The sequence below is a fragment of the Mytilus trossulus genome, unplaced genomic scaffold (assembly GCF_036588685.1).
Source record: "Mytilus trossulus isolate FHL-02 unplaced genomic scaffold, PNRI_Mtr1.1.1.hap1 h1tg000128l__unscaffolded, whole genome shotgun sequence".
Classification (NCBI taxonomy): Eukaryota; Metazoa; Mollusca; class Bivalvia; order Mytilida; family Mytilidae; genus Mytilus; species Mytilus trossulus.
In genome coordinates, this window is record NW_026963301.1 from 1,863,778 (window position 1) to 1,889,730 (window position 25,953).

The following is a 25,953-nucleotide window of genomic DNA, read 5'->3' on the forward strand; positions in this document are numbered from 1 at the left end:
TAAACAGTGCCGAAGTGAAGATGCAACCGTCATTCCCATTGGACAAAATTTTGGGAGTATGATATGGCGGATAGTGAATCACAAAAAAGTGTGTCAAAACACAATGAATGGAAGTTCTATTATATTCAAGTGTTAAATACTGCAGCATCTATTGACAGCAAGATTTTGTTATAAACTGTTAAATTACCTTCATTTTCAAATAATCCCTTCAAGTTTTAATCTTTGAAAATTAATGAAACTTCACCAACAACAGATTCGTTCAAATCAGTCCAGCTATAAGATTCAAATGGACTAAATGTCTTATATGACTTAATGTCGTATGTTTACATGCGGTTTTGTATATCGGAGGAAGTGTATACTTGAAATTAAACCATGGACAAAAAAGATATATCCAAACGGAACAGTATTGTAAGTATATAGCACATGTACACTACTATTTACTGTGTTGTTTCCCCTCTGACATTCAGGAAGTTGGCTCTTTGATAAGACAAATACACATTTGTGTTCCTTTAACATCATTGGGGTGCACAGTATCACAATTTTTATTATATTGATTAAAAATGAGTGATCAGGTTGTTCCCAAGAAGGACCAACAGAAGAGAAAATCATTCAAGGTAAAGGATTTTTAAAGTATAAATAGGTAACAAATTAAAGTAGAGTTACAAAATGTACCTGCAGGAAGAAGAAATCAGAAACTACAGGTAGGCATGCCAAAAAATAAACTTATATATGCGAACAACTTACATTTAAATACAATTGTTGACATAATTATCATTCAAATGATGATTAGGGTACAGCTTTCAGTATACAGTAGCCAGTGTAACTTTACATGTAGCTGCAGAACAGTAGCTCTTAGGTCAGATCTTAATGATGTTTTTTGACAATTTGTGACTAAATGTCAGAAACTAATGCCAGGACCTCTCACCTAAGCGCTACGATTCTACAGCCATGGTAACATTGATAGACCATTCTAAAATTACTGACTTTAAATTTTGAGTGCAACCACCTGGCATTGAATAATTTTTCAACCGTTAACAAACTTAGTGGTACACATAGGAAATTCTAATAAATGTTTAAAATTATGAGGAAAAGCTTTGAATAGCAAAAAATGATCCACAAGACAAGATCTACAAACATGACAAGTAAATCAATATTGCCAAAATTGTTGGTAAATCTTCATACACATGATACATGTAGGAGTTATTACCCTTACATATGTATTCAATAATTCTAATCATTTAGGCCAAACTAATAAATAATACAAATGTAAGTCCTGTGTTTTCTTTCTTTTAAAAAATAATAGGGTATATGTAGTACATGTAGTAAGTTACTGAACATACATGTACATCTGTTAGGCATGGTACAATGTAGGTAATCATATTATTTTTTTCAAACATTATTTAGCTGGTTAATTCTACATGTACATGTAGTATGACTATACTTTATACTAGAGCATAGTCTGACTTCAACAGTGCTTGTTCTGAAATGGCATAAAAAGTGTTAGCACTAAAAATTAGGGTAGGAAGGGGTTAGCGGAAACACATGACATGTATTATTTTTTTTGCCTTAGCTTTGAACATATTGAATTCTGGCTTATAATCACAATAATTGATGGATGTTATGTACACAAATGTAGATCTACAGAAAGTTTTACACCAAGACCAGATTTTCCATGTTAATGAATTATCTGAAGTTGTCAGCCAACTCCGTAATGTCTTTGTGAAACATCGGGAAACAACTACTATATCAAAGACTATTACAAATGTAGGTGTTAAAAAAAATCAACAGATTAATCTAGATCCAGTAAATGCCTTAATTCAATTACTTGAAATGTATTATTATTTTGTTTACAGTTTAATAAAATTAAGGGAGGAGGAAAAGACAAAAAGGCACCAAACAAGTTACCAACACCCAGTGAGTCCGATGACACTAACGGTAATGCTTATGGATTCCGTCCAGACACTAGCCAATTGTCTGACAAGGAGGTCTTGGAAAAATTTGAGAGAATGCTGGTAAGTATACTATTTTATAAATGTTGGCATGTGTCCTCAATATGTTAATAAACTGGGTAAGGGTTGATGAACCAACACCACCAAGGGTTAAATTTTCTTTAAAAATTAGTGGTATAATATATATATGTACATTTTTAAATCAGTCTCCACTGCTTACTTATAAAGCCAATTGAGAAGTATACTATGCACATGTATAAGCTTTTAAACGACTATAGGGGAAATTATGGAACATCACAATCAAGAAAAGGAAAATGAAAAATTTGAAAGGAAATTTTTTCTGGTTTGTTTGTAAATGTAATTTAGTATATATATCATATGGATATTACCATGAAATTTTTATTTTGTGTTATAAAAATTACATCGTTCACTATCATGACTATTTTTGTTTATCAGATGATTAAACAATACATATTACAGGTTTCCCAATCAATCCTTATTCTGAACCTTATTAATAAACGTTTTTTAATGGCAAAAATAAGGATTTCTTTAAAAAAATTTCACCATAAAAGGCAATATAATATATATATATGCATTCATGATATATATGTTCAAGTTGTATATGTAACCACAAATTATTTCATCAAAATACCTGATTGCATTGATGAATATTCATAAGAAGGAAATCCTATTTTATATCAGGGGTGGATCCAGTCACTTAAAAAAGCTGTGCTTTCTAACCCAGGACAAAAGGGGTGTGTGTGTGTGGGTTCAAACTACAATGTACATGTCCCTATTCAAATGCATTGACCCCCCGGCCCCCCTAAAAAAGGGGGGTTCCAACACCCAGACCCCTCTCCCCTGAATCCGCCACTGCTTATCTAAATACAATGAATATGCTTGTATTGTTAAAATGAAATGTGTAGATCATGTAAAAGTGGTGTTTTATTGTGGTTTTTTTTATGAAGTTTACCTTAAATCTGCAATAAGAGGGTAACAGTTTTTGCAACCAAAATTTACACAAATCCCTTATTTATATACTTTATCTACAAAACAAACATAGATATTATAAACAAAAAATTAATGACTTTAATAAAAAAAAAATAGGTGTTCCAATTTGTGTATCTATGTTATAATTGAAAAGGAAACTGTGTGATAACAACAGCAGATTTAGTTTCACCTCTGAAGGTTTATCAAAGGACTTAAACATGTTCATGATATTAAAATTATGAATTATATTGAATTGTTGGAAAACATCATTTGAATAAGATTTCTTTGCAGTGTACATGTCATGCATGTACCATGTAAAGGGTAAATCAATCTAAACTGTCACATGACAACAAACTGACCTTTTAAGGATCAAAACTCAATCAAGATTTCCAAAGAGTTTTTCACACTCCAAAAAAAGTCGTGATAAATTTCAGCTATTGAATATGTATTTCTTGCAGACTTTGTTATAGCACTTTAGAATTAGAACTAGAATTATTTACTTAGCTTATGAAAAGTAAAAGAACAAAAACTGTGAAGCAGATTCTCTGGGTATAGGATTTTCTCGCTACATGGAAAACCCGTTCTTAAGGCCTAAATTGATATATTGTTTGTTTCCCCAATCCCGACCCTGCCAAGCCAGGTGTGGGTAGGTAGGTAGGGAAATAATTTTATTGTTCTAAAAAGCTTGAACAATATTGTACAATCCCGCAAGCCAGGAAATTGGAAATGAATAAAATAATATTTCACTTAGTTTTGACAATAAAATTTTATGAGTAGCTCTGTTTTTGCAGGGTCGGTCGGGATTGGGGAAACAAACAATTTTTTATTTAAGGCCTTATTGTTCACAATTTTGGATTTAGAACATTTAGAACAGTTAAGTTGACAAATAATATAATTAAAATTTCAAATGACTCAAGTGATTATTCACAGCAACACACCACCATTGACATGGTTGACCTATATATGTACAGTGTACAAGTACATGCCTCTAACCAGATATGCATTTTGTTGTGAAAATAAATATTCTAAACATGTTCAGTATAGGTATAACACTTGACCTTAGATAACAATAATATTTCAGGTATTTAATAATTCTGGGCAGTAGTGTTTACCGTTATCAAATGTGATATGATATCTGTTTGTTTAGATGGTACTAAGCCCTCAAATAAACATTATGCTAAGTAATAGATATTGGTCAGATGAACAGATGTAGAAGTAATGATACTGTTTGTTTTCTTTAGTAGCCTTTACAGCAAATATAAGTAAAAACATCAAAAACAAAATCAGAATTTGCATCTAGTATAAATATCCCTCCTTTATTAATTAGAGGTTAGGAAAATACATTACATGTGGATATATAAATAATGATATTTTTTTTTATTGATAAACCTTTGGTCAATTTTGGTATTTTTAATGTTTTTTGTGGTCTTAAACTGATTGAATCACTTCGATAATGATGTTCTGTGTAATGATTTGATAACTCTTAAACTAATCAATTTCAATGTCAAAGTTTGATTTGTTGTTTTTCATGACAAAATGGAGGTCATATTAAATTTGTCACTATGCTGTGTAGGAGTTTTGGTCCTTGATTGCTATGTTGTTGAAATCACTAAATGTCAGGATGACCCAGTGTGTGGAAATGTTAAAGCCTGCATGGTGTTTCAGTCAGTTACATAAGTACATGTAACCTGGCTGCTATATATATTTGGTTTAATAAAGATTTAAAGATGAACATTTTCATTTGACATGCCTGAGTGACCTTGACCTTATTTAAATGTTAAAGTTAATGTTTTGTGTCTTTCTTTCCAAATTCTGTCAGTATCACAGTTTTTATATGAAAAGGATCCTCATCCTTAGGTCTATTGACTCATTAAAATGTGGTCAAGGTAATTTAACCTTGACCTCATTTTAATAGTTTTTTAATAAGCTTTATTTTATTGCCATTTATAAGGTTATAGTAATACATGTTATATATATAATGTCTAAAGCAATACACTGTCTAGTTGATTGTTGTTTCATTTTCAATCACACCACATTTCCTTATTTTTCGATTGTTTGTCACATTTGTATTTGTAAATATTTATTCCTCATAAATATTCAACAGTAATTCAGACAATCATGACAAAAGCAAATTTTATTGTTCAGTATGACAAAGATTTAAAAATGTAAATTTAAAGCAGCCCATGTTTGACAACTGTAAAACATGAAAGGGATATATTGCACTACTGCACTAATGAACATGACATAGTTATTTTTGGTTAAATTCTTCAGGAAATATTGTTGCCATACACATTTTGATACAAAAACAGATGCAATTTTTTTAAAACTGATTATTATTTGGATCCTTTTTCATATGATACTTGTATTGTTTTTATAACTTTTCCTTTTATTGACAATGATGTTTACATGTAAGATTAAAGTTTTGAAATACATAATGTGAAGTAACAACAGATTTTTCATGTCTAATATAAAACAAATTGACATTTAACACCTTCTGTTTGCATTGTTACACAAGAAAATGAGGAAAATATCTTTGTACTTGTAAACTAATGTCAAGGTCTTTTCAAGGACCATTAAAGTCAAATTTAAATAAATTATTTTCTAGTATATATATATGACAATACAAACAATATAAAATATTATGCAATGGGGAAAACCACTGCATTATTGAAATATAAATCATAAGATATTGAAAAGATCAAAATATTGTTTATAAACAAAATGTCCAGTATATTGATCACAGATCAGACCTATTGTCATTATCATGATTATCAACATGTTAAAAGGCTTGACCTGTAATTGGCAATCTGTTCACATCATTATGGTAGCTAAACAAATGCTAAAAGGTCTTCATAAATGAAATTTACATATACACCAGATAACATCTTTTGAGCATTTAGAGTAAGAAATGACAAACCGTGATTGTCCATTTAATTTTATTTCAAATTTAAATTAAATAAATGATTTGAAGAATGTTGTTACCTCACTTGTAGTTACGATTTGTTGCTTATCACATGTTATCAAGCGTTTTTGTTCAAAATTTATTGTTATCGAAAATGCTAACAAGTATTGTGTATGTAGCCATCTATATAAAGATATATATGTCTTTTGGTTTGTGAGTTTTGATATATATAAATGTTAGTGCTAAAAGAATGAATTAAATGAATTTCTGTTCTACAAATTGCAAACTGTGAAATACAGACATCAAGAAATACAAGAAACCATGTACATATAATTAACAAAAGGTTATTCTTACATACAGGCAGTTTCTGTAATGAATTATCTGGCTGGTTTTTCCATGTGTTCATTTATTTGCAAATTAAAAACAGAAAACTTGGAACTTGAATGAATGTGTTGTAAATTTTAGATATCAGTGAAAAATAAATCAAGGTTATTGTATCATCTGCTTTACTGAATTTACCTTGGCTAAACTTCACAAAATTATATAAGTTTTTATTCTGATACATGTATATATTGTCAGTTTCAGCAATATTGTATTTTTATTGATCAAATTTAGCTCAGTGTTAATTTTCACTTGTTAAATGGATTTCACACTTTCGATATATGTTAATGACATCAGATGTAATAGACGACCTCTGACATCATAATTAACGTAAAAGATTTGAACTATATAGACTGTATGTAGATGGCAGGTCTTTGGCAGATCTTTGATAGGCAGGCGTTTACTTCATTCATAATATTGCTACACTTGACTGAAAGACATTTATACATGTAGTTTGACAATCTTGGCTTATGTACTACTGCATGTTGCCCTCATTATGTCTACTCTTGTTTTATTGGAATCATTCATATTAGTTATGTTATATATTCAAATTATCTTATATATATATCATAAAATTGAGTATGATAATGGGGAATGTGTCAAAGAGACAAGAACCCGACCATAGAAAAAACAACAGCAGAAAGGTCATCAACAAGTCTTCAATGTAGCGAGAAATTCCTGCACACGAAGGCGTCCTTCAGCTGGCCCCATAACAAATATATACTAGTTCATTGATAATGAACACCATACTAATAATACATGTATTTATGTATGCTTACATTTTGTTGCTGATTGTGGCCTTATTTTTGGGGCCATAGCTTGCTGTTTTGAATGTACCAAGGCTCTGTGTTGAAGACCGTACTTTGACCTAAAATGGTTTACTTTTACAAATTGTGACTTGAATGGAGAGTTGTCTCATTGGTAATCATACCACATCTTATATCTATCTTAGTATTTTATACTGTCACATGACTGTCATGTGGGTTCAATTGGTAAAGAAAATGACATTTTCAAAATTTCAAAACAACTGTTTTGCTAATGAGACCTTTTAGAAACAATCCTTTGGTGATGAAATGAAAATGTGAAGTATATAATAAAATTGTAGAACTTGTATTATCCATTCCCATGTGAACGAATCGACACTTAAAAACATGAAAAGTAGAAATTTATGTATAGTCGCCAAAAAAAATCATCATAAAAATAAGGAAGTCATTAGAAATTAATGCAAACTTTTAAGTACATGTACAATTAATTGTACTTTTTGTAACGACTATGTTACAAGGTAAATTTTTATACTATAAGTCGGTCAATAAAAGTACTATTTCCTCTATTTATCAATATTTCAACAATGTAAAAACAAAATATAATATAAATACTTTTTAGGATTTTATTTTTGTTTGGGGACAAATGAAAGAAGTAGAGACTTATCAAATGTGTTTATAGTGATGATTATACTTTACCCAGTTGAGTTTCATTACAACACATATCTATTTTGTAATGTGACATTTAAGGTATTGCTAGAACTGCCTGAAAGATTTCAAAGCAATTAACAAAGAAATCAGCATTACGTAACTTTAATGTCTGTTCCACAGAGATGTCGTACAATCCTTTCCAATTGCTGTTGTCTTGTGAAAGTAATTACTCGCATATGTCATTGTATGTTAAGAAAATGCTGAGGATGTCTTGCAGACAAGTTTCTCTCCTCTTATTCAAGCAGAAAATGGCCCCATCTTTTTATAATGACCATTGACCACATTTTCTAGTTGTGCAATTTCTCAAATGACGGAATGTAGAATAACAAGTAAGATGTTTCACAGAAAAAAGATATATTGAGTAATAATACTTCAAATTGGGGTTTGTAAAGAAATTGATTATCATTTCTCCACTGCTCTAACTTAAAAACAGAGTTGACTGTCACACATTATTAAGTGAGAGGTCTAGCTGGCTTTAAAAAACTAGGTTTAATTAACTATTTTCTATAATATATACCAAGTCAGGATTACAGCAGTTGTTTTCCATTCCTGATATGTTTGCACTTTTGATATTACCTTTTGTTTTTCTTTCAATTATGAATTTTCCTTGAAGTGTGGAATTTAAAAAAAAAAATTCTCCCTTCTGTCATAATTGAGGATTTTATTTAATAGTAAAATTCTGATTAACTTTTGGCTTAGACTTTTTCAAACATGTTGATTTTACATAAGTGACTTGCCAAGATGAGCCTTTTAGCACTAGTGGCTATTAAGACATTAATCCTCAAGGGGCTTTATTGTTTTAATGGGACTGTGTGGGTTTTATAAACCTGAGATTTATGGAAAATTGTTGAATGCTAGATAGATAACATTTTGTAGGAACTGAATTCTTAGAAAGACATGTAGGATGTGATTTACTATATCTGTAATCATGGTAATATACTAGATTTATGATTTATACATTTTAAGGAAGCTATACGTTTATTTTTTGTCAGATGTAAGCTCGAAGTAGCAGGTATTGTACTGATAATTGAAAAGAAAGCAATAATTAAAAAAAGTGATGAGGAAGAAATAAATGCCATGCACAATAGAACTCCACCCTTTGTGTATGTTGTAAATAATGGCGCTGATGATAATAGCAGTTTCCTTACGTAAATATTATTGGCAGATGTTAGAGCACAAAATGATTGATCTCCCAGTTAGAGGCTATTTGAAGTTTAGAGGCTATGTTAATTTCCTGTAACAATTGTTGACAGTTTGGTATAATCTCCTGTGGAGTATCTAATTTATAAGTTTAAATGAATCAGAAAGAAGTCAACAATTGCAGATACTTGATTTTATTTGCAGATATTGCATCAGAATTAGCCATCTCCACTGTACTGATATTTAACAAAGTTACTCATCAGTTTATTTAGGATTTGAAGGAAGTTTTAAAAATTACATTTAAAAGAAATTTAAGATATATTAAAATTCAATATTATGAAAGAAAGGGAAGTGGGAATTTGGATTAGGGCCATGGGATACTCTAGTCTTTATTGTATGATAGTAAACCTTCAGTGTACTCCTTTGTATGATTTATTCTGGTATTTTTTTTCAAATTTCTTCATCTTGTTATTGTACTCAAATAAGATTTTTTTAAAAGTCACTATGCTGTTGAAGTGAAAGTTTACATAATATCACAAGGCCACACTTAAAAATATTTTAGTTTGCCCAAACCCTACCCACAGGTTGAGACAGTGGGTAGGTAGGTAGGCATTTTTTTTTTTTTTTTTTTTTTTTTTTATAAAAGAAATTTTAGTATCAGATGTTTATTAGTCTTCATGCCTATTTGATTAAAAAAAAAATCTTTAAATCAGGACAATAAAAGAATTTGAGTAGGCAGCTTTTTTCTGGGTAGGTAGCGTTGGGGCAAACAGACCTATTATTTATTATGGCCCAAGGAACATGTTTTGGTCTCTAGCTTTAGATTTTCTCTTTATATATAACATTGGTTTGCTATCTGATTGACATAAAATTGAGAATGGAAATGTCAAAGAGACTAACAACCCGACCAAATAGCAGACAACAGCCGAAGGCCACCAAACATGTATATTACTATATACACATACATAGTGTCTCCATTCATACAATTAATGAAATGGGGACCTATACTTTTACACTTCATTGACTTTGATCATGAGGATAAATTTTGAACATGTTGACATCAGTATACAGTATGCCATTTATATGGGGATCGGAACTTTACAGGCTCTGATCAAATTAGATCATTTTGACCTACATTTTATGCTTTTGTAGGTTATTGTATGAAGTGTAAGCCTCGGGAGCCTTTAGGACTATTAAATTCTCTAGGCATGCAGTGGGCCATTATTAGATTCATTTTCAAGAAGTCACCGTGACCTACAATCCTATGACTTGGTGTAAGACTGCCTTGTGACAGTAAAACAATGTCCTTGAAAAGTTGTCTCTCTGATCTGTTATATGCCTCATTGATTTCTATAAAGTTAAACATCTAATATCATTTCTCTAATTTCATATTGATCATATTTCATTCCTTTTCATCTCTGTGTAAAATCTACTTTGATATCTGTTTTAATTAATTATAAGGTTAATCAAGCAAATATAGGGACATCACATAAACTTTTAAACCATGGCCTGTATATGTTTTAAGTTTCCTGATTCGTAGGACAAGTTAAGTATTGTACAAATTACAATACAGAAAAAAAATATAACAGTAACAATTTGACAGCTTAAATGATAATATATCCGATTGTTGTACATTACGTAACATTCTAAAGTTTAAACACACTGTTTCTGTATAATTTGATATTAGGTATTATAATTTGATCTAACACTACTTATGTGTCTACAAATTACAGAATTAAAATGCCTTCCTTTTACTATTTTATATAACAAATTTTAATTGGATTTTAAGCATCCAATAAATGTTGCTTTTGGCAATATATATGCATTATTTTTCATCCATCCAATGATGGCTTTATGTCAGTACTTTGAACATGTTGAAATTTAAGATGGGACAGAATTCTGAATTTAAGACATTAAATGTAACCCTAGATGTGTAAATGACTTGCAAAAAGTTTGAAACACTATTACGAGAGTGGATTTTCATAGTTTTCCAGTGGACCAGAAAACCTCTTATATTGGAAAAATTTGGTTGATTATATAGGGAATCAATGCAGCATGACTAGAACAGGCCCTTTTTAGGCAGTCAATGCAATGGACCCCATTGCAATGGACCCCATTATGAAAGTTTTTGGATCCGCCACTGTATCATGTTTGTCTACCACCATTTTTCATGTGAAATTTGCATTTCTCATTTTTTTCTATTATTTTTATTGTAACTCACTGTCCTACTCTTTGCACTAGGTTTCAAGCAAATATGAATATCAGAATAAATTAATTTTGCTCTTCTTTTCACAACTTTATTTGCATTGGATAAGATAAGATTATTTCCCTCTTTTAAAAAAAAGTCTTCTTTTTGTGTTTCATGTTCTTATAAATCATCTTTTCTTTTATAGATCTCTTTGTTTGTAAACATGCTCTTTAATCAAAGCATGTCTTTTTCATTTATAATTGCTTAAGGGATGTAGCCGTATTCTGGAGTAAATTTTTTCACCTATGTCATTAAAACTGTAAAACGTCAAATATTTAAGACAATTTTAGGAAAGAACTTCCTTAAGATAAAAGAACTATAATCAGCTTGACGTAAGAGAAGTTTTAATTTGAAAAAAAAATCTACTACTTCAAATAAGATTAAATAATATTGTGATTTAGAAATACAAGGATGTTTTTTTAAAAACAACAGTTCTTTGTATAAAACTTTCTCTTTTAAATGAAATAACAATAAATAATCACTCAACCATTAAAAATATACCGAAATAATCGACACACTTAAACAAGACAGCAAACTAACAATACAGTATGAAAATAGATTACCAATGAGACATCTATTAGCAAGAGACCATAGCATGCATAGGACAAGGATAAACAATGATAAAGGCTTTATTAATTTTAATTCAATGAACAAAACCCAAACAGTATGCAATGTACATGATGAAATGTCCTGGTAACAAGAAAAATTAAGTGACCAATTTTAATAAAATGAAAAATAATTATGGCAGACAGCAATCAATGAAGCATCTTGGACACCATTGGATAACATGCTCCATGCTCCTTGCTTTGGATAAGCGTTCATTCCTCCGAGTAACACAGGACAGCTAGTGGTGTAAGAGCACAGAATAAGAACAAACTGTAAAGTTGAAAAGAGATTGACTCAAGAGACCGGCACACAATAAAAACATGGCTCAATATTAGATACTACAATTTTATGAATGGTATAATGTAATATACTAGTTTAGATGTACTATATAGTAGTATAATTGGTCAAAGAGTGTACTTTAATTTGAAAGTACATTTTGGGTTGATACAGTTTCTTAAATTTTTTTTATAAAGTAGACAAATTAAGACGATTGAACTTTTAAATCTCTGGTCATCATGTTCAAGGATTAATTGAAAGTTTAACATGAGATATAATTATATAAATATATCATTTTGGTGTGGAATAACATACAAACAAACACCTAAAGGCGTAAAAAAGTAACTTTACCAGTTCCTGACATTATAAAGACAGATTATTATGTAGTTCTCTCATACCAAGATCTCGGTTATGTTAGATTATGATATTAACCTAAAGGTCCACTAGTTCAATATAAGATGTATTTTCCAGTACACACAATATCAATTACCTTGTCAAGTTTTGTAAGGTGTAGAGGTGCTAGATTACACAGAATTTTGATTACCTGGTGTATAACTTTTACACCTGAGGAAAGGTGAAACTTTCTGCATGGCTGATCATAAAAATATTAGTATACAATAAATTGATGCACAGACAGAGTCCCGATAAAAATATTTCTGTTATGAATAATATGTACAGTAAAAAGTAGCCATGTATCATTTACTGGAAAAGAAAAAAACGTTAAATGTGTTACATATTTTATTAATAAATTGGGTTACAATTTTAGCACCAGTTACAACCTCCAATGACTATATATTTATAGAATTTTGTTTTCCTCCCTTTTTGAATATTTAGTGGTTTTAATTTACATGATATAGCTTTAGGGAAAATCAATTTGTATTAGACTGATGATTATTTTTAGGGGACACAACAGCTTTTAATATATAGCCAATTAACAGAGACTCTCACAAATTAAATAATTCCAAAATCTTGAAAAGTTATATTACTCAAATAATAATGAATAAAGTGTTTTATCTGTCAATGAAAAAAAGAAGTATACATACATGCAGTCATTCAGTTTATGAAATATTTTCTTGCTTACTCATTTGATAGGCTTTGTACTCCTTTGTAAATGTACCATCATTTTTGTAGTTGTGCCCCATGCAACCAGGAAGGGGCATTAAGTGTCTACCATTGTCTGACAGTACATACAAAATTAGTTGCAACTTAAGCTTAAACTTTAGTTTGCTTCAACCAAATGTTATGAATCTTATACACAATGCTTATAACCATAAAACATATCAAGATACAATTTGGATGGCTCCACTTTTACAGAAATTATTCTAGTTATGCTCTTTTGCAGCATTATATAACAAGAGATGTCATAATTTGTTACGCATGGACACATACTCCTTTAATTTGATCTTCAAAGACACTCTCAAGAAAAATAAGTTTCTATTATGACAAATGTATGAGACAGTAAGTTTTATTATAGAAATGTGATGAATCTGATTTTGATATTACAAAATGTAGATAATTGCTATAATTACAATGACATTTTATATATTTTCAGGATGACATGAATTTGTCAGAAGAAAAAAAAGCCCCTTTAAGGAAGAAAGACATATTCCAGAAACGTTCTATGCTTGGTATGCACCAGTCTGTCAAGGTATGTTAAAAAAGTCCTGGAGACACTCAACTTAAATCTTAAAAAGAACTGCAGCCTATGTTTGCTCATATGAGGATCTGATATTAATCCTGGTCAATATGTCCAACGTGAATGTGTGATACTGTAGCTAACCTAAATATCTACTCTTCTCACAAGCCAACAATGAGCAAAACCCATACCAGATATTAATCTGAAAAAAGGCTCTGACATAACAATATTAAAAAAAAATCAAATAAGAAACCCAATGACTGATGTAAATTACATACAAAACAAAAAAATAGATAAAACAAATTGATGCATGTATACACTAACAAATCACTACCTCTAAATTACAGGCTCCTGACTTTGAATAGACACATATATATTATGTTTATTGTCTGGATCATAATTCAAGTACAACTGAAGCAAATCCTTTATAATTTTATCACAATGTAGATAAAACACATGACACATTGTATTTTAATGACTTAAAATGTTTTTTGTTGACTTCAGATTGTGGGACCAGGAAACCTTGATACTCCGGCTAGTTTTCATGCAGAATTACGGAACCCTGAGGTCAAGGGAGATAAACGATTAAAATTATTAGAATCTTTACGAGTATCATTAACAAGTAATCCTGTAAGGTAATGTGGTACTGTCATAACTTGCTAACACGTCATTTATAATCAGCTGTTTTCTTTAATGTCCAATTTAAAATAAGACATTTTGTAAGAAGATGTGTTACAGGGACTAAACTTAACGCTCGCCCGGGCGCCCGAGGCGACCAGATTTTCGGCTGGGCGAATATATTTAGTCATCATGGTCGCCCAGCTGGCGACTGTAAAAAAATTGAAGTAAATCTCATTTGTACCCTTTCCCCCGCGATATTAACAAAGACTGTTCCCAAAAGAAAACCTGTTTGTCTTATCAAAGCGATATAGAAATATAGAGTTTTTCCGAAAACCAGTAGGTTATTTCTAATAACTGAACCCAGTCAAATAGCTATATGTTTTCAATCCGGAGTCACGATGTTGCTTATATATACCTTCTTCTTTCCGCATGTTTTCTTAGTTCTACGATAATTTCATTATTGAACAGTGTTTTCTATTTTACTGTTCAATAAGCATCGTGAAAGGGATGTTTTCTTATTGTCCTGTGAGTCATTACAAGCCTGTGTTAGACGGTAACTTGTTCCTGAATCGCTTTTTACAAAAATATTTAATAAAAAACGAAATTTAAAATCTCGTAAATAAAAATCCGAATATCTAGTTTGATTTCCAATCTTCATTAAAAACTTATTGAAAAATATATTTTGATCAACACTATTAGAGGATGGCTTGGATTGAGATAATATTTAATGTTCAAAGAAAGAGCCATATTGTCTAAAGGTCAACAGGAAGTTGAAAATTTGAAGTAGATAATTTTGTTAGGAAACAACCTAAAATAAATATTGTCAAATCTTATGATACATTTCTGGTGGCAATAATTCAAATATTATAATGGTTACCACAGAAAACATTTTCAAGACTACAAGTAGGATTTCACAATAAGGCTTCATTAGAAAAACTGTTTTGTTTCGTACCATGAACATACATTTAAAGAAGAATCAAAGAAGTTTGTATTTGAACATATATATGAAGACCACTTCCTGTTTTACTTCTTGTATGAATGATCCTTCTTACGTGGGAGCACTTAACAAATGTACAAGTTTGTTAACATAAACATCAAAATGATTTGCTTTGCTTCATGGTATGATAATTTGATAAAAAAAAATCTGACTGGAACCAACATCAAGAACATATTAATTTCTGAATAAGGTTTAAATACAACTAATGTTCTCCAGCTAAGCCTATAGCTAGCAATATTCAAGGTAATTTATACAAAGTATCCTTACAATCCCGGTTATTGCGCTAAAGTGCCCTTTCAGAAAACTAGCACCCTTCTGCCCTGACATTTAAGCTGGAACACTGTAAGTAAGTATATAGTACTAAGTAATTTTTAGTTTTGTTTTATTTTAGTATGAATATCAGTGGGCTCCTAAAATTTTAAGCGGGCCCCTGAAAAAAATATCTTAGGGGCCCAGCTGGCCCCTAGAGAAAAACAGTTAAGTTTAGTCCCTGTGTTACGATTGCAAATGAGACAAATCTCCACAAGAGACCAAATGACATAGAAATTAACAGATATACATCACCTTAGGCTGTCAACATTGAGAAAAGCCCATACCTAACCATTCTAACAGTCAGCTATAAAAAGTACCAAAATCATTTTCATGTGAGAAAACTAAAAGCAGAATTAATGTATCAAAAAAATAACAAAAAGAAATATGTAACACAGCAACAAATGACAACTACCTAATTTCAGGCTCCTGACTAAGGAGTTCATCTTAAAATAACAGATTATCAGATTTTAATATTTTCATATCTTTAAAATCACATGATAGAAAATGGTTATGATTTTAAATCTAAAATCTAATCTTAAAAACTATTAAAATAATTGGTCAAAAAAACATTCACATGTCATTGCTGTGCTAAGATCATGTAGATTGCATTGATTTGGGAAGGAGAACGCAATTTATGTTAAACCTGAAAAAGTTTTACCTTTGCAGGAGAAAATACCTGCTGAACATGGTAAAAGGAAAACTCACACCACAAAGAATTCTTTATGAAAATTGAAGGTTTTTTTTGTTGTAAATTTATGTAAAGTTCATTACAGTTTTCAAGTTTAAAAAATTAATACTAACAAACAAACTTGAAAAAAATGCAAATATATAACATGTAAAAATTATTGATATCAAAATTGGTATCATTAAAATTGTTATTGTTAAACACTTTCATAGAAATATCTAACTTATGCTGATGTTCTTTATAATTACAGTTGGGTACAAGAGTTTGGTGTTGCCGGTTTAAATGGAATTTTAAGGAATTTAACTTACTGCTGTGATTCGTAAGTACATGGATTAAAATGACCACATACTATATCATGGTATTTAAGAGTAAAAATAAGAATATGTAGTATGTTTGCCAACAACAGAATTTTCCACCAGAGACCAAATGAATTAAAATTTAAAAATAGTATAGGTTACTGTACAGCCTTCAATAACGAGCATAACAATAAACCCATAGAGCACAGTAAGCTATAAAAGGCCCCAAAATGACATATGTTAAATCAATTCGAAAGAGAAAACAATCCTGATTTATCTACAAAACAAAGAACAAAGAACACAAAAAAACACACTATCTCAAAATTTAAAATTGTACATAAGAAAGAATAACAAAAAACTTTAGAAATTTTAAGAAATAAACTGAAAAAGCAAGACAATTGGATATTGAAATTTAAAGATATATAGTTATAAATCTGGTGTGTTTTGTATTTGTAAAAAATTTAGATTTGTAGTTTTACCACAGCAAGACAGCAAATCTACAACCGTAATGTCTAAAAGAGTTTTCGATGATAAAGTGGTTCTCTTTCTTTTTTCTTTCTTTAGAGAATAAACTCTTTTGACATTTAAACTCTCAAGTAGAAATAAAGTGACAACCCCATGACACAAAAAAGAAAAAGACTAAAAGACAAACAACAGAACACAAAACACAACATAGAAATCTAAGGACTGAGCAACTAAAAACTTGGGTTATCTCAAGTGCTCTTAAAGTGCAATCAGATCCTGCTCCACACATAAATATTAAAAATCAAAATCATGCAGGTGTAGTAAAAATGATTTCTGTTGATTCTTTAATCATTATAATTGAAGGAGATTAAGATAAGTTGCATTCTAACATGTGTGAGCATTAGCCTTTCAAAGCAAATTGGATTTAATAATGACAAAAGATACTTGTTTTTTTTATTTGCAGAAAAACAGAAAGAAGAAGTACATATGAGGCTGTACGATGCCTCAAAGCATTTATGAACAATAAGGTAATATGAACATAATTATCAACATATACTTTGGTCTGTTCCATGTTTAATGTTTTATCTCATATAACCTTTAAACACTTCATCTGAAATATTGGACAGGAACTGGTTACAGAACAATTTCTATAAAACAAACCACTATAAGTCAATGTATGACTTTCAACACAGAGCCGTGGGAAAAAAAGATTAGTTATTTGACCTTTAAGTTCAAATTTTCTTTATTTTAAAACAGAAAATGTATACTTATTATCTTTCTATTTTCAGTTTGGTTTGATGCAAATGATAGGCCATGAAGAAGCCTTAACAATATTATCTAGAACAGTAGATCCTTCAGACCCTAATACAATGTTAGAGGCCGTCAGACTTCTAGCTGCTATATGTATAGTACCTCCTGATGGGTAGGTATTACAAACTGTAAGGGCAGTGATGATTAATATGTATAAGTTTAGCAGCAACAAGACTACATTGACACCACACATGTTCCTGTAAATTTTTGACGTCACAATAGAAAATGTCTGACATTAATAATTTAAATTTTCAAAATAATAAGGTTTGTTTGTTTATTCCTGTGATTTCAAGACTGAAACCAGAAATTATAGGCATTGACATTTATCCTTACAAATTAAACTAAATCTGGTATAAGATTATTTGATTGATTAATCGATTGATTGTTGTTTACTAAAAATCCTCCAGACTTAAACCTGTATCCCTTATCATTAACAGCATAAGTAAGAACATACATTTGCATTTGGTTAATTCAAAATCATTAAAGGAAACTTTGGTATTTCTTAAATCAGAATTTTAAGACAAAATGTTTTCAGCTGATTTACACCTTAGTTATAAATGGTGTCAAACTGCCATTATACATATATATATATATATAGTTGTAATTGTGCCTAAGAACTACTTTATATTCAATGTCTTCATACACCTGTCATATACTTTTGTTTTGTTGTTTCACCTAATTATTGACATATATTTAGGTCACTTTTATATTATCAGTTCTAATTCTAATTTCTTTGCAGCCATGAAAAAGTTTTGGAGGGTATAACAGTTTGTGGAGAGATACGAGGGCGAGATAGATTTGTGCCAATAATCATGGGTTTAGGTATGCGGGACAACCAACCCATGCAAGTGGCCAACATTCAACTAGTCAATGCTATTGTCAGTACGCCTGATGACCTAGATTTCAGACTGCATTTACGGAATGAAATAATGAGGACAGGGATGATAGATCTGATTGGGGTTTGTATTATTAAATGTTATTTCATTGGTTACAAAAGAAATACCATGATTTCCAAGTGAGATAAAAACCAATTATTTCACATGTGAAATAGAATTGATAATTTCATTATGGATATCTTACGACAATGAGTGTTGTAAAGACAATGTCAATGATATGGAAGTAACAACAAAACAACAGAAAACGAATAAAAAAATATACTTTCTTTGATTTTTTTACTTTTTTCCATGAAAAGGTCAGTTGTCAATGTATTACCAATCGAAGAATACAAATATACTACTTATATTAACTTATACTACTGGAGCAATTCTGATGAAGTTAAATCCAGGAAAGTGTTTTTGACACATTGAATTTATATAAAAGGGAAGCGAAAGATACCAGAGGGACATAGTCAAACTCATTGTAAGAAAAATAACGCTATGGCTATAAAAGAAAAGACAAAGTATTATTTTCTTCATTTTTGTCAAGAGTTTTTTTCAGTACCACTTATATTTTGTCTTTTAATTTCAGTCTTTAGATACTCAGCAAGATGAAGAACTACAGACACATTTAAGAATTTTCCATGACCACAAAGAAGAAGATTTAGATGAATTTATTCATCGTTATGATAATGCTCATATTGAGCTAGAGTATCCTTTATACCAGATTATAAGTTGCCCTTATATACCTGCATTTGTTTGCACCTTTTCTTAGTCAGGAACCTGTTGTTTATTTATTGTTGTTTGTTGATGTGGTTCATAAGTGTGTCTCAATTTTTATAAAATTTGGTATTCCTGCTGGATTTTTTTACACTAGTCATTTTTGGACCTTTTATAGCTTGTTGTTAGATGTGAGCCAAGACTTGGATGTTGAAGGCCTTACTTTGACCTATAATTGTTTACTTTTTACAAATTATGACTTTGATGGAGAGTTGTCTCCTTTGAACTCATACCACACCTTATTTCTATTGTCAGCAAAACCTGGATATTTCTCTATATTGAACACTTTTCAGTGATTTACTGCTAGGATAGACTTATGTTTAGTGCATTGGTTAGTAACATATATGCCTTTACCATGTTTATTGTTCAAACCTTTAGGTATACAATAGGTTTAATTCAAAATTCAAAATGATGCTACATACAAATTCTTTTAGAGCACTTCATCAATGAGGTATATTTTTAACTGATTTCATTAAAAAAAATAAAGTTAAAATTAGTTATTTTATTGTAAAGTTATAACAAGCATAATTTTGTTGGAAATAGGGTGCTATGAAAGTGTTTGTTACAGAAAAAAAAGTTTAATTTTGATTAAAACATGTTAAGCAATTAGCAATTATCAAAAATTGTAGTCTGACAAATAATTATTCAGCCTTAACCATATCTTAGAGATCCACGTCAGTGTTTTGACCTAGTTTATAATTCGACAAAAGACACAATATCAGAACCTTACTTTTTATCCATATTACAGCATTTATTAATTGTACGAGATGATGCCTATGCTAGGTAAGTAGTTATGGTGGTACCTAACTCATGGTTTAAATTTATTGGGGGGGGGGGGGGGGGGTAATTTTCATAAAATCTTGACAAAATATTTATTTTGACCCTTTGACATAAATATGAAAAATTTCAAGATAAACAACAATTTTTATCAGAAATTTTTTGTTTGAAATAGGTAAATAGCAGTTTGACATACATTAATTTGATCATTGAACAGCTTAATATTTTCTTCATAATGAAACTTAGTTTATTAATGAAAAATTTACAAGATAAATATTACAAGTTACATACAGTTCAAATATGGGATTCAGAAACAAGTTGGAACTTGATTAAAATGTTCAGCTGATTTTTACAGGGTTGTCTACCTTTAACAAATTTTGACACTGTATAAACTTGACAAAAAGTAAAACAAAGAATAAACATCTTAGAAATCAGAAAATGTATTTTATGTATTTATTCATCACCTAAATGCACTTTTTACCTTTTTAGACCTCAATATTATAAGTTAATAGAAGAGTGTATAACACAGATAGTTTTACATAAGAATGGGACAGACCCAGATTTCAGACACACAAAGAGATTTGATATTGATGTAGAACCTTTACTAAGTAAGTTTTCATGTAGTTAGTAAATCAGAATTCTGTTTGACCGTATCCAAAGTGAATAAACATTTTCTCTGATGAATGATAGGGTGTATATGGATTTGTTCACCAGATTAGCTGATGGATAATAGCAGTCTTATTTGCAGGGAATTGTTTTGAAATCTTTCAATCTTGTAATTCATGTTTATCATTATAATGCATTGCAAAAGAAAACAAAACATAATAAATGTAAATTTTCGATAAATTTTAAAGTGTCAATTACAGATAATTTTTATGATACTAGGATTGTGGTGAAGTTTAAATTGTTTTTGAGTTCACCAACCTCCCTTCATCATACTTAGAACTGTGGTGTTACAAAATAAGAACAAAGTTATTGAAAATGAATGAAAACTCAAAAGTACTTATATATACTGGTACTGAAATCATGAAACCTTACACTCTTCTATTACATTCTAACATGTAAATTATCTTAAAGGTATCTTTACATCGTCATTGCTTTAAACAGGTTCATTGCATGAAAAATCAAGAGTAGAAGATGCAGAAGTCAGCATTGTAGAAATAAGTTCAAAATTAGAGACAGCCATTACAGCTAAACAGGAATCAGAAGCCAAAGCAATGACATTGGAAGAAAAAGTGAAGAAATATGAGGATGAACTCACTGTCATGAAAGAAAAAGTAAGAATATCTTGGCTATACATTATAACTTGCAATTTGTGCACCTGTAGAATTTATTTATAATTTGTTTCCTTTTTTAACAAATCTGTATCATAATATAGCACTTCAATTTTTTTGTTGAAATTCCACTGATTTATATAGCTATTATTGGGCGAATAATTTTTGTCCCTATACTGTAGTTGTTGGAACATTTTTTGTATAGTTAACCAACATATTGATGTAGATTCTTTCTACGCATTTAGCTTGTTTTATTCTAGCAATGTTCAAAGTGATTTATTACATGATTTTGTATCTATGTTGATGCATTTATATTTGAAAAAAAATCCAAGTTTGGCCGCCAAATAGGGTTATTTTTTTTGTGTCACACTGTTGCTGTCTTTTTGACTTATACCCCATATTTTTTCTTTTATTAATTTTCACATGTAAGCATTCATTAGGGCAATGAATACAATGCACAAGATTTGATAGACATTGCAGCATTATTGCAATGCACAAAATTGGATAGACATTTCAACATGAATGTCTTGAGTGCTCAAATAAAGCTGCCATTAAAGGAAACCTGAATTTTAAAACAATTTTCCACTTTTGTGACTGCTGTCCGTTTTCAATACCCGTTCTTGATTCATTATTTAATAACTTAAAGATTTTAAAACAGCTATTGAATTCTGATTTAACAGGAAAAAATGTTCTTAATGAATACTGCCGCTGGCAATAAGTCAGGTTTTAGTACTATGGATAGCATGCCAGCTGGTCAAGATCAGGTATCGCGTGGTCACATATTTCATGGTAGAATTTCATCCCATCATGCTTGCCAGTAAGACCCCTCTATCTTACACATTATTTCTTGCAAATTATTACTTATATTCAAATTTTTAGAATTTTAACAAAGTTCACTTTGAAAGAAACTACTTTAATGAAACAGTTAGAGCTGGTTGATATAATCTAGCTCTATCCATCAGCTCTCTGGATTTCTTTTTTTAGTACTAGGTAACTTGGAAAATCAATCCTAAATAAATATTTGCAAGAAATTTTGTAAAAAGTAGAGCTGTCGTTACTTTTAAATCTGTTTAAGCTATTAAACATCATGGGCATCAATCATTTTTATATTTTCTAACTTTGGGTCTCACAGTTTTATATACACCTTTTACTTTTTATATACAATGTAAATTACTTCTGTATTTATATATACAATGAATGTATATGTATATGACTTCTGTCTACATTGAAAACTGTGAAACTGAATCGTTTTGAAAGTTCTATTCATTTGAATTGAATAGTTGAGAATGATTTTGTGAAGGTATTCCCCAGAAAGCCAAGATTAATTTGAATTGGTTTGAAATTTAATAAATCCATAATATGGAAAAAAAAGCAAGTGTGTTAACTGACTTATACAAAGATGAGTGGTAACTTGATTTTAATTAGTAATGTTTTTCTTTGAGAGAAAATCTTATTTGTAAATATATGTCAATTAATTTTTTTCTCCAGTACTGACAATGACTAGATGTTAAAGAAATCTAGAAATTTTCAAAGGGGTGGGCCCGCACCAGTCATGTATTATGGGAATAAGTTATTCCCTTAATAATCAACCAAATTTGTTCCCAAAACGAGTGTCCTGTGCCCCCTGGAACCCCTTTAAATCAGCCTCTCCCCCATGTAATTTGTAAGATAATAATTTGAATTTCACTTATCATTGTTTTGTTAATCTACACAATAAGCCAGAAATGTAGAATCTTTAACACAGTTACTGACTTAGATAAATTGTAGTTGTAGAATTAGGAGGTGGTAATTCTGTCTTGAAACCTTCATAGCACACAAAAAAACTGCTTTAAATAGTTGACTATGATATCATCTGACATTCTGATATCTGGATAATCTCCCTGCACAGATAATGGGTTTTTCTTGATTGACTCTGATTAGGTCAAAGGTTATAGGTCACACTATGCAAAAGTTTGTTTGAATTTCACATCATTTTGTTATGCCCCGTTTATTATGCCTCTTTTTAATGCCCCATTTGCGGGCATTTTGTTTTCTAGTATGTGCATCCGTTAGTTTTTCCGTTCGTTCTTTCGTCTGTCCATCTGTCCTGCTTCAGGTTAAAGTTTATGGTCAAGGTAGTTTTTGATGAAGTTGAAGTCCAATCAACTTGAAACTCAGTACACATGCTCCCTATGATATGATCTTTCTAATTTTAATGCCAAATTAGTGTTTTAACTCCAATTTCACAGTCCACTGAACACAGAAAATGATAGTGCAAGTGATGCAAACATGTACTATGGACACATTCTTGCTTTGAATTATTTTTTGTTGGAAATTGTATCAAACTGATATTTTACATAAAATGCATCCAAGTATTTATGGACTGGTTGCCAGAATCTCTCAATGTACCTACTACTGCCTTGCCAATTATGGAAAAATAATTCTACTTTTTTTCCCATGCTTTCTTTAATCCACACATATCTATTATTTAATACCTTTTCACAACTTTAAAATTTTTGAATAGTCCTAGGTGTTGGATAGTTTTAACTCTCACTTCCACTTAAGATTCTTATTTCAATTCTCACTCTTATCATGCATTATCACTATGATCATTGTATTTTAAGTACATTGTAATACATTTAAAGGGTTAACAGTATGCTGTGAATATGTGGTTTGGTAGTCTTGAGAAAAGTATGATGTGTGGATTTTTTGGGTTTTAGCTTTTTTTTCAAGTTTAAAATGTATTTATTTCTTAAAATAATATTTTCATGAAAATAACTCAAACTAAACAAGACATAACATATTATTCATAAATTTAATGGATTTAATTATTCATATAATAATTAACATGTATGTAGTTTGTAAAAAGAATGACAGTTCATTAATTCTGTATGAAAACAAAACTTGGAATTTTTTCAGTCGTTTTCCAAATCTTAATATTTGAAAAGATAATTGAGACAAATGCTGGCCAATAAATTTACAAGGGAATGTTCTGTTAATTTGGAAATAAAGTTATTTACATGGAATACAACCATAGGAAATTTTATCTGCAAGACAATGACGACAAAAGCTTACGATAAAAAAATGTAAATAAAACAGAAAAACTTAGAAAAATAGCATAAGAAAAACTGTTTACAAAAATCCACATTTTTAATAAAAATGTCTAAATCAAATCTAATGAATCAGTCAAATTACCAAATAGTGAAAAGAATGATAAACATAGATGAAATAGATAAGTTATGAACAGGATATAATATATATTTTTAGGAAGACTTAAAAGTTATTATGTTTAAAATGTATGATTATTATTTCCATTAACTACTAATCATTTTTTATTTCTAATACAAGTTTCTATTTACATGTTTAGTTAATTGAATGTATTTTCTTTTCCTTTCAGATAAGACTGGGTATTGGTGCTCAGATCCAGTCTACAGGAGCAGCAGGTGGAGGAGGAGGACCGCCACCACCACCCCCACCTCCAGGAGGAGGGGCTATTCCACCTCCACCACCGCCGCCCCCACCACCACCAGGGAGCGGTGGAGGACCTCCCCCTCCTCCTCCACCACCACCTCCTCCAGGGTTTGGTGGTGGTCCCCCGCCACCCCCTCCCCCACCATTCCCAGGGGGAGGAGGAGTACCACCCCCTCCTCCCCCACCAGGAGGACCAGGATTTCCTGGAGCACCACCTCCACCTCCAGGATTTATGAGTCCACCTGCAGCGCCATCAACTAGTCTTCCATATGGTATAAAGAAGAAGAAATATCAACCTCCAATGCAGACCAAACGACTCAATTGGAATCAGGTAAAATTTCAATACAAAAGTTCTAAATATCAGGGATCTCCATGGGCTGTTTAATGATGGCACCTGGCCAATTGTCTTGTGCCATCATCAAATGACCCGTGCCATCTTAAATTGGATTCCACCATCATTCAAATTGTTATCGTTTTAATTAGCCTGACGCCATTTTTATACGACCGCAAAATTTGAAAATTTTTTCGTCGTATATTGCTATCACGTTGGCGTCATCGTCGTCGTCGGCGTCCGAATACTTTTAGTTTTCGCACTCTATCTTTAGTAAAAGTGAATAGAAATCTATGAAATTTTAACACAAGGTTTATGACCACAAAAGGAAGGTTGGTACTGATTTTGGGAGTTTTGGTCCCAACATTTTAGGAATTAGGGGCCAAAAAGGGCCCAAATAAGCATTTTCTTGGTTTTCACACTATAACTATAGTTTAAGTTAATAGAAATCTATGAAATTTTGACACAAGGTTTATGACCACAAAAGAAAGGTTGGGATTGATTTTGGGATTTTTGGTTCCAACAGTTAAGGAATTAGGGGCAAAAAAAGGGCCCAAATAAGCATTATTCTTGGTTTTCGCACAATAACTCTAGTTTAAGTAAAAGTAAATCAATGAAATTTAAACACAATGTTTATGACCACAAAAGGAAGGTTGGTATTGATTTTGGGAGTTTAGGTC

At 30.7% G+C, this 25,953-nt stretch overlaps 1 protein-coding gene across 3 annotated transcripts in view; it reads left to right on the top strand.

The window, feature by feature from the left end:
• The first annotated feature begins 47 nt into the window (after positions 1–47).
• LOC134700257 (protein diaphanous homolog 2-like) overlaps positions 48–25,953 on the top strand; it is a 63,129-nt gene continuing 37,223 nt past the window's right edge. For 2 of the 3 annotated variants that reach the window (XM_063561612.1, XM_063561614.1), the window contains exons 1-13: positions 484–614; positions 1,854–2,012; positions 13,517–13,612; positions 14,105–14,235; positions 16,466–16,534; positions 17,440–17,503; positions 17,765–17,898; positions 18,526–18,745; positions 19,254–19,372; positions 20,108–20,224; positions 20,708–20,826; positions 21,326–21,495; positions 24,869–25,273. In XM_063561612.1, coding sequence (XP_063417682.1) covers positions 561–614; positions 1,854–2,012; positions 13,517–13,612; positions 14,105–14,235; positions 16,466–16,534; positions 17,440–17,503; positions 17,765–17,898; positions 18,526–18,745; positions 19,254–19,372; positions 20,108–20,224; positions 20,708–20,826; positions 21,326–21,495; positions 24,869–25,273 — 1,857 coding nt within the window. In that variant the 5' untranslated portion in view covers positions 484–560. Of the gene's footprint in view, positions 409–483; positions 615–1,853; positions 2,013–13,516; positions 13,613–14,104; positions 14,236–16,465; positions 16,535–17,439; positions 17,504–17,764; positions 17,899–18,525; positions 18,746–19,253; positions 19,373–20,107; positions 20,225–20,707; positions 20,827–21,325; positions 21,496–24,868; positions 25,274–25,953 lie in introns of those variants that run through there. The other variant, XM_063561613.1, reaches the window with a different exon arrangement.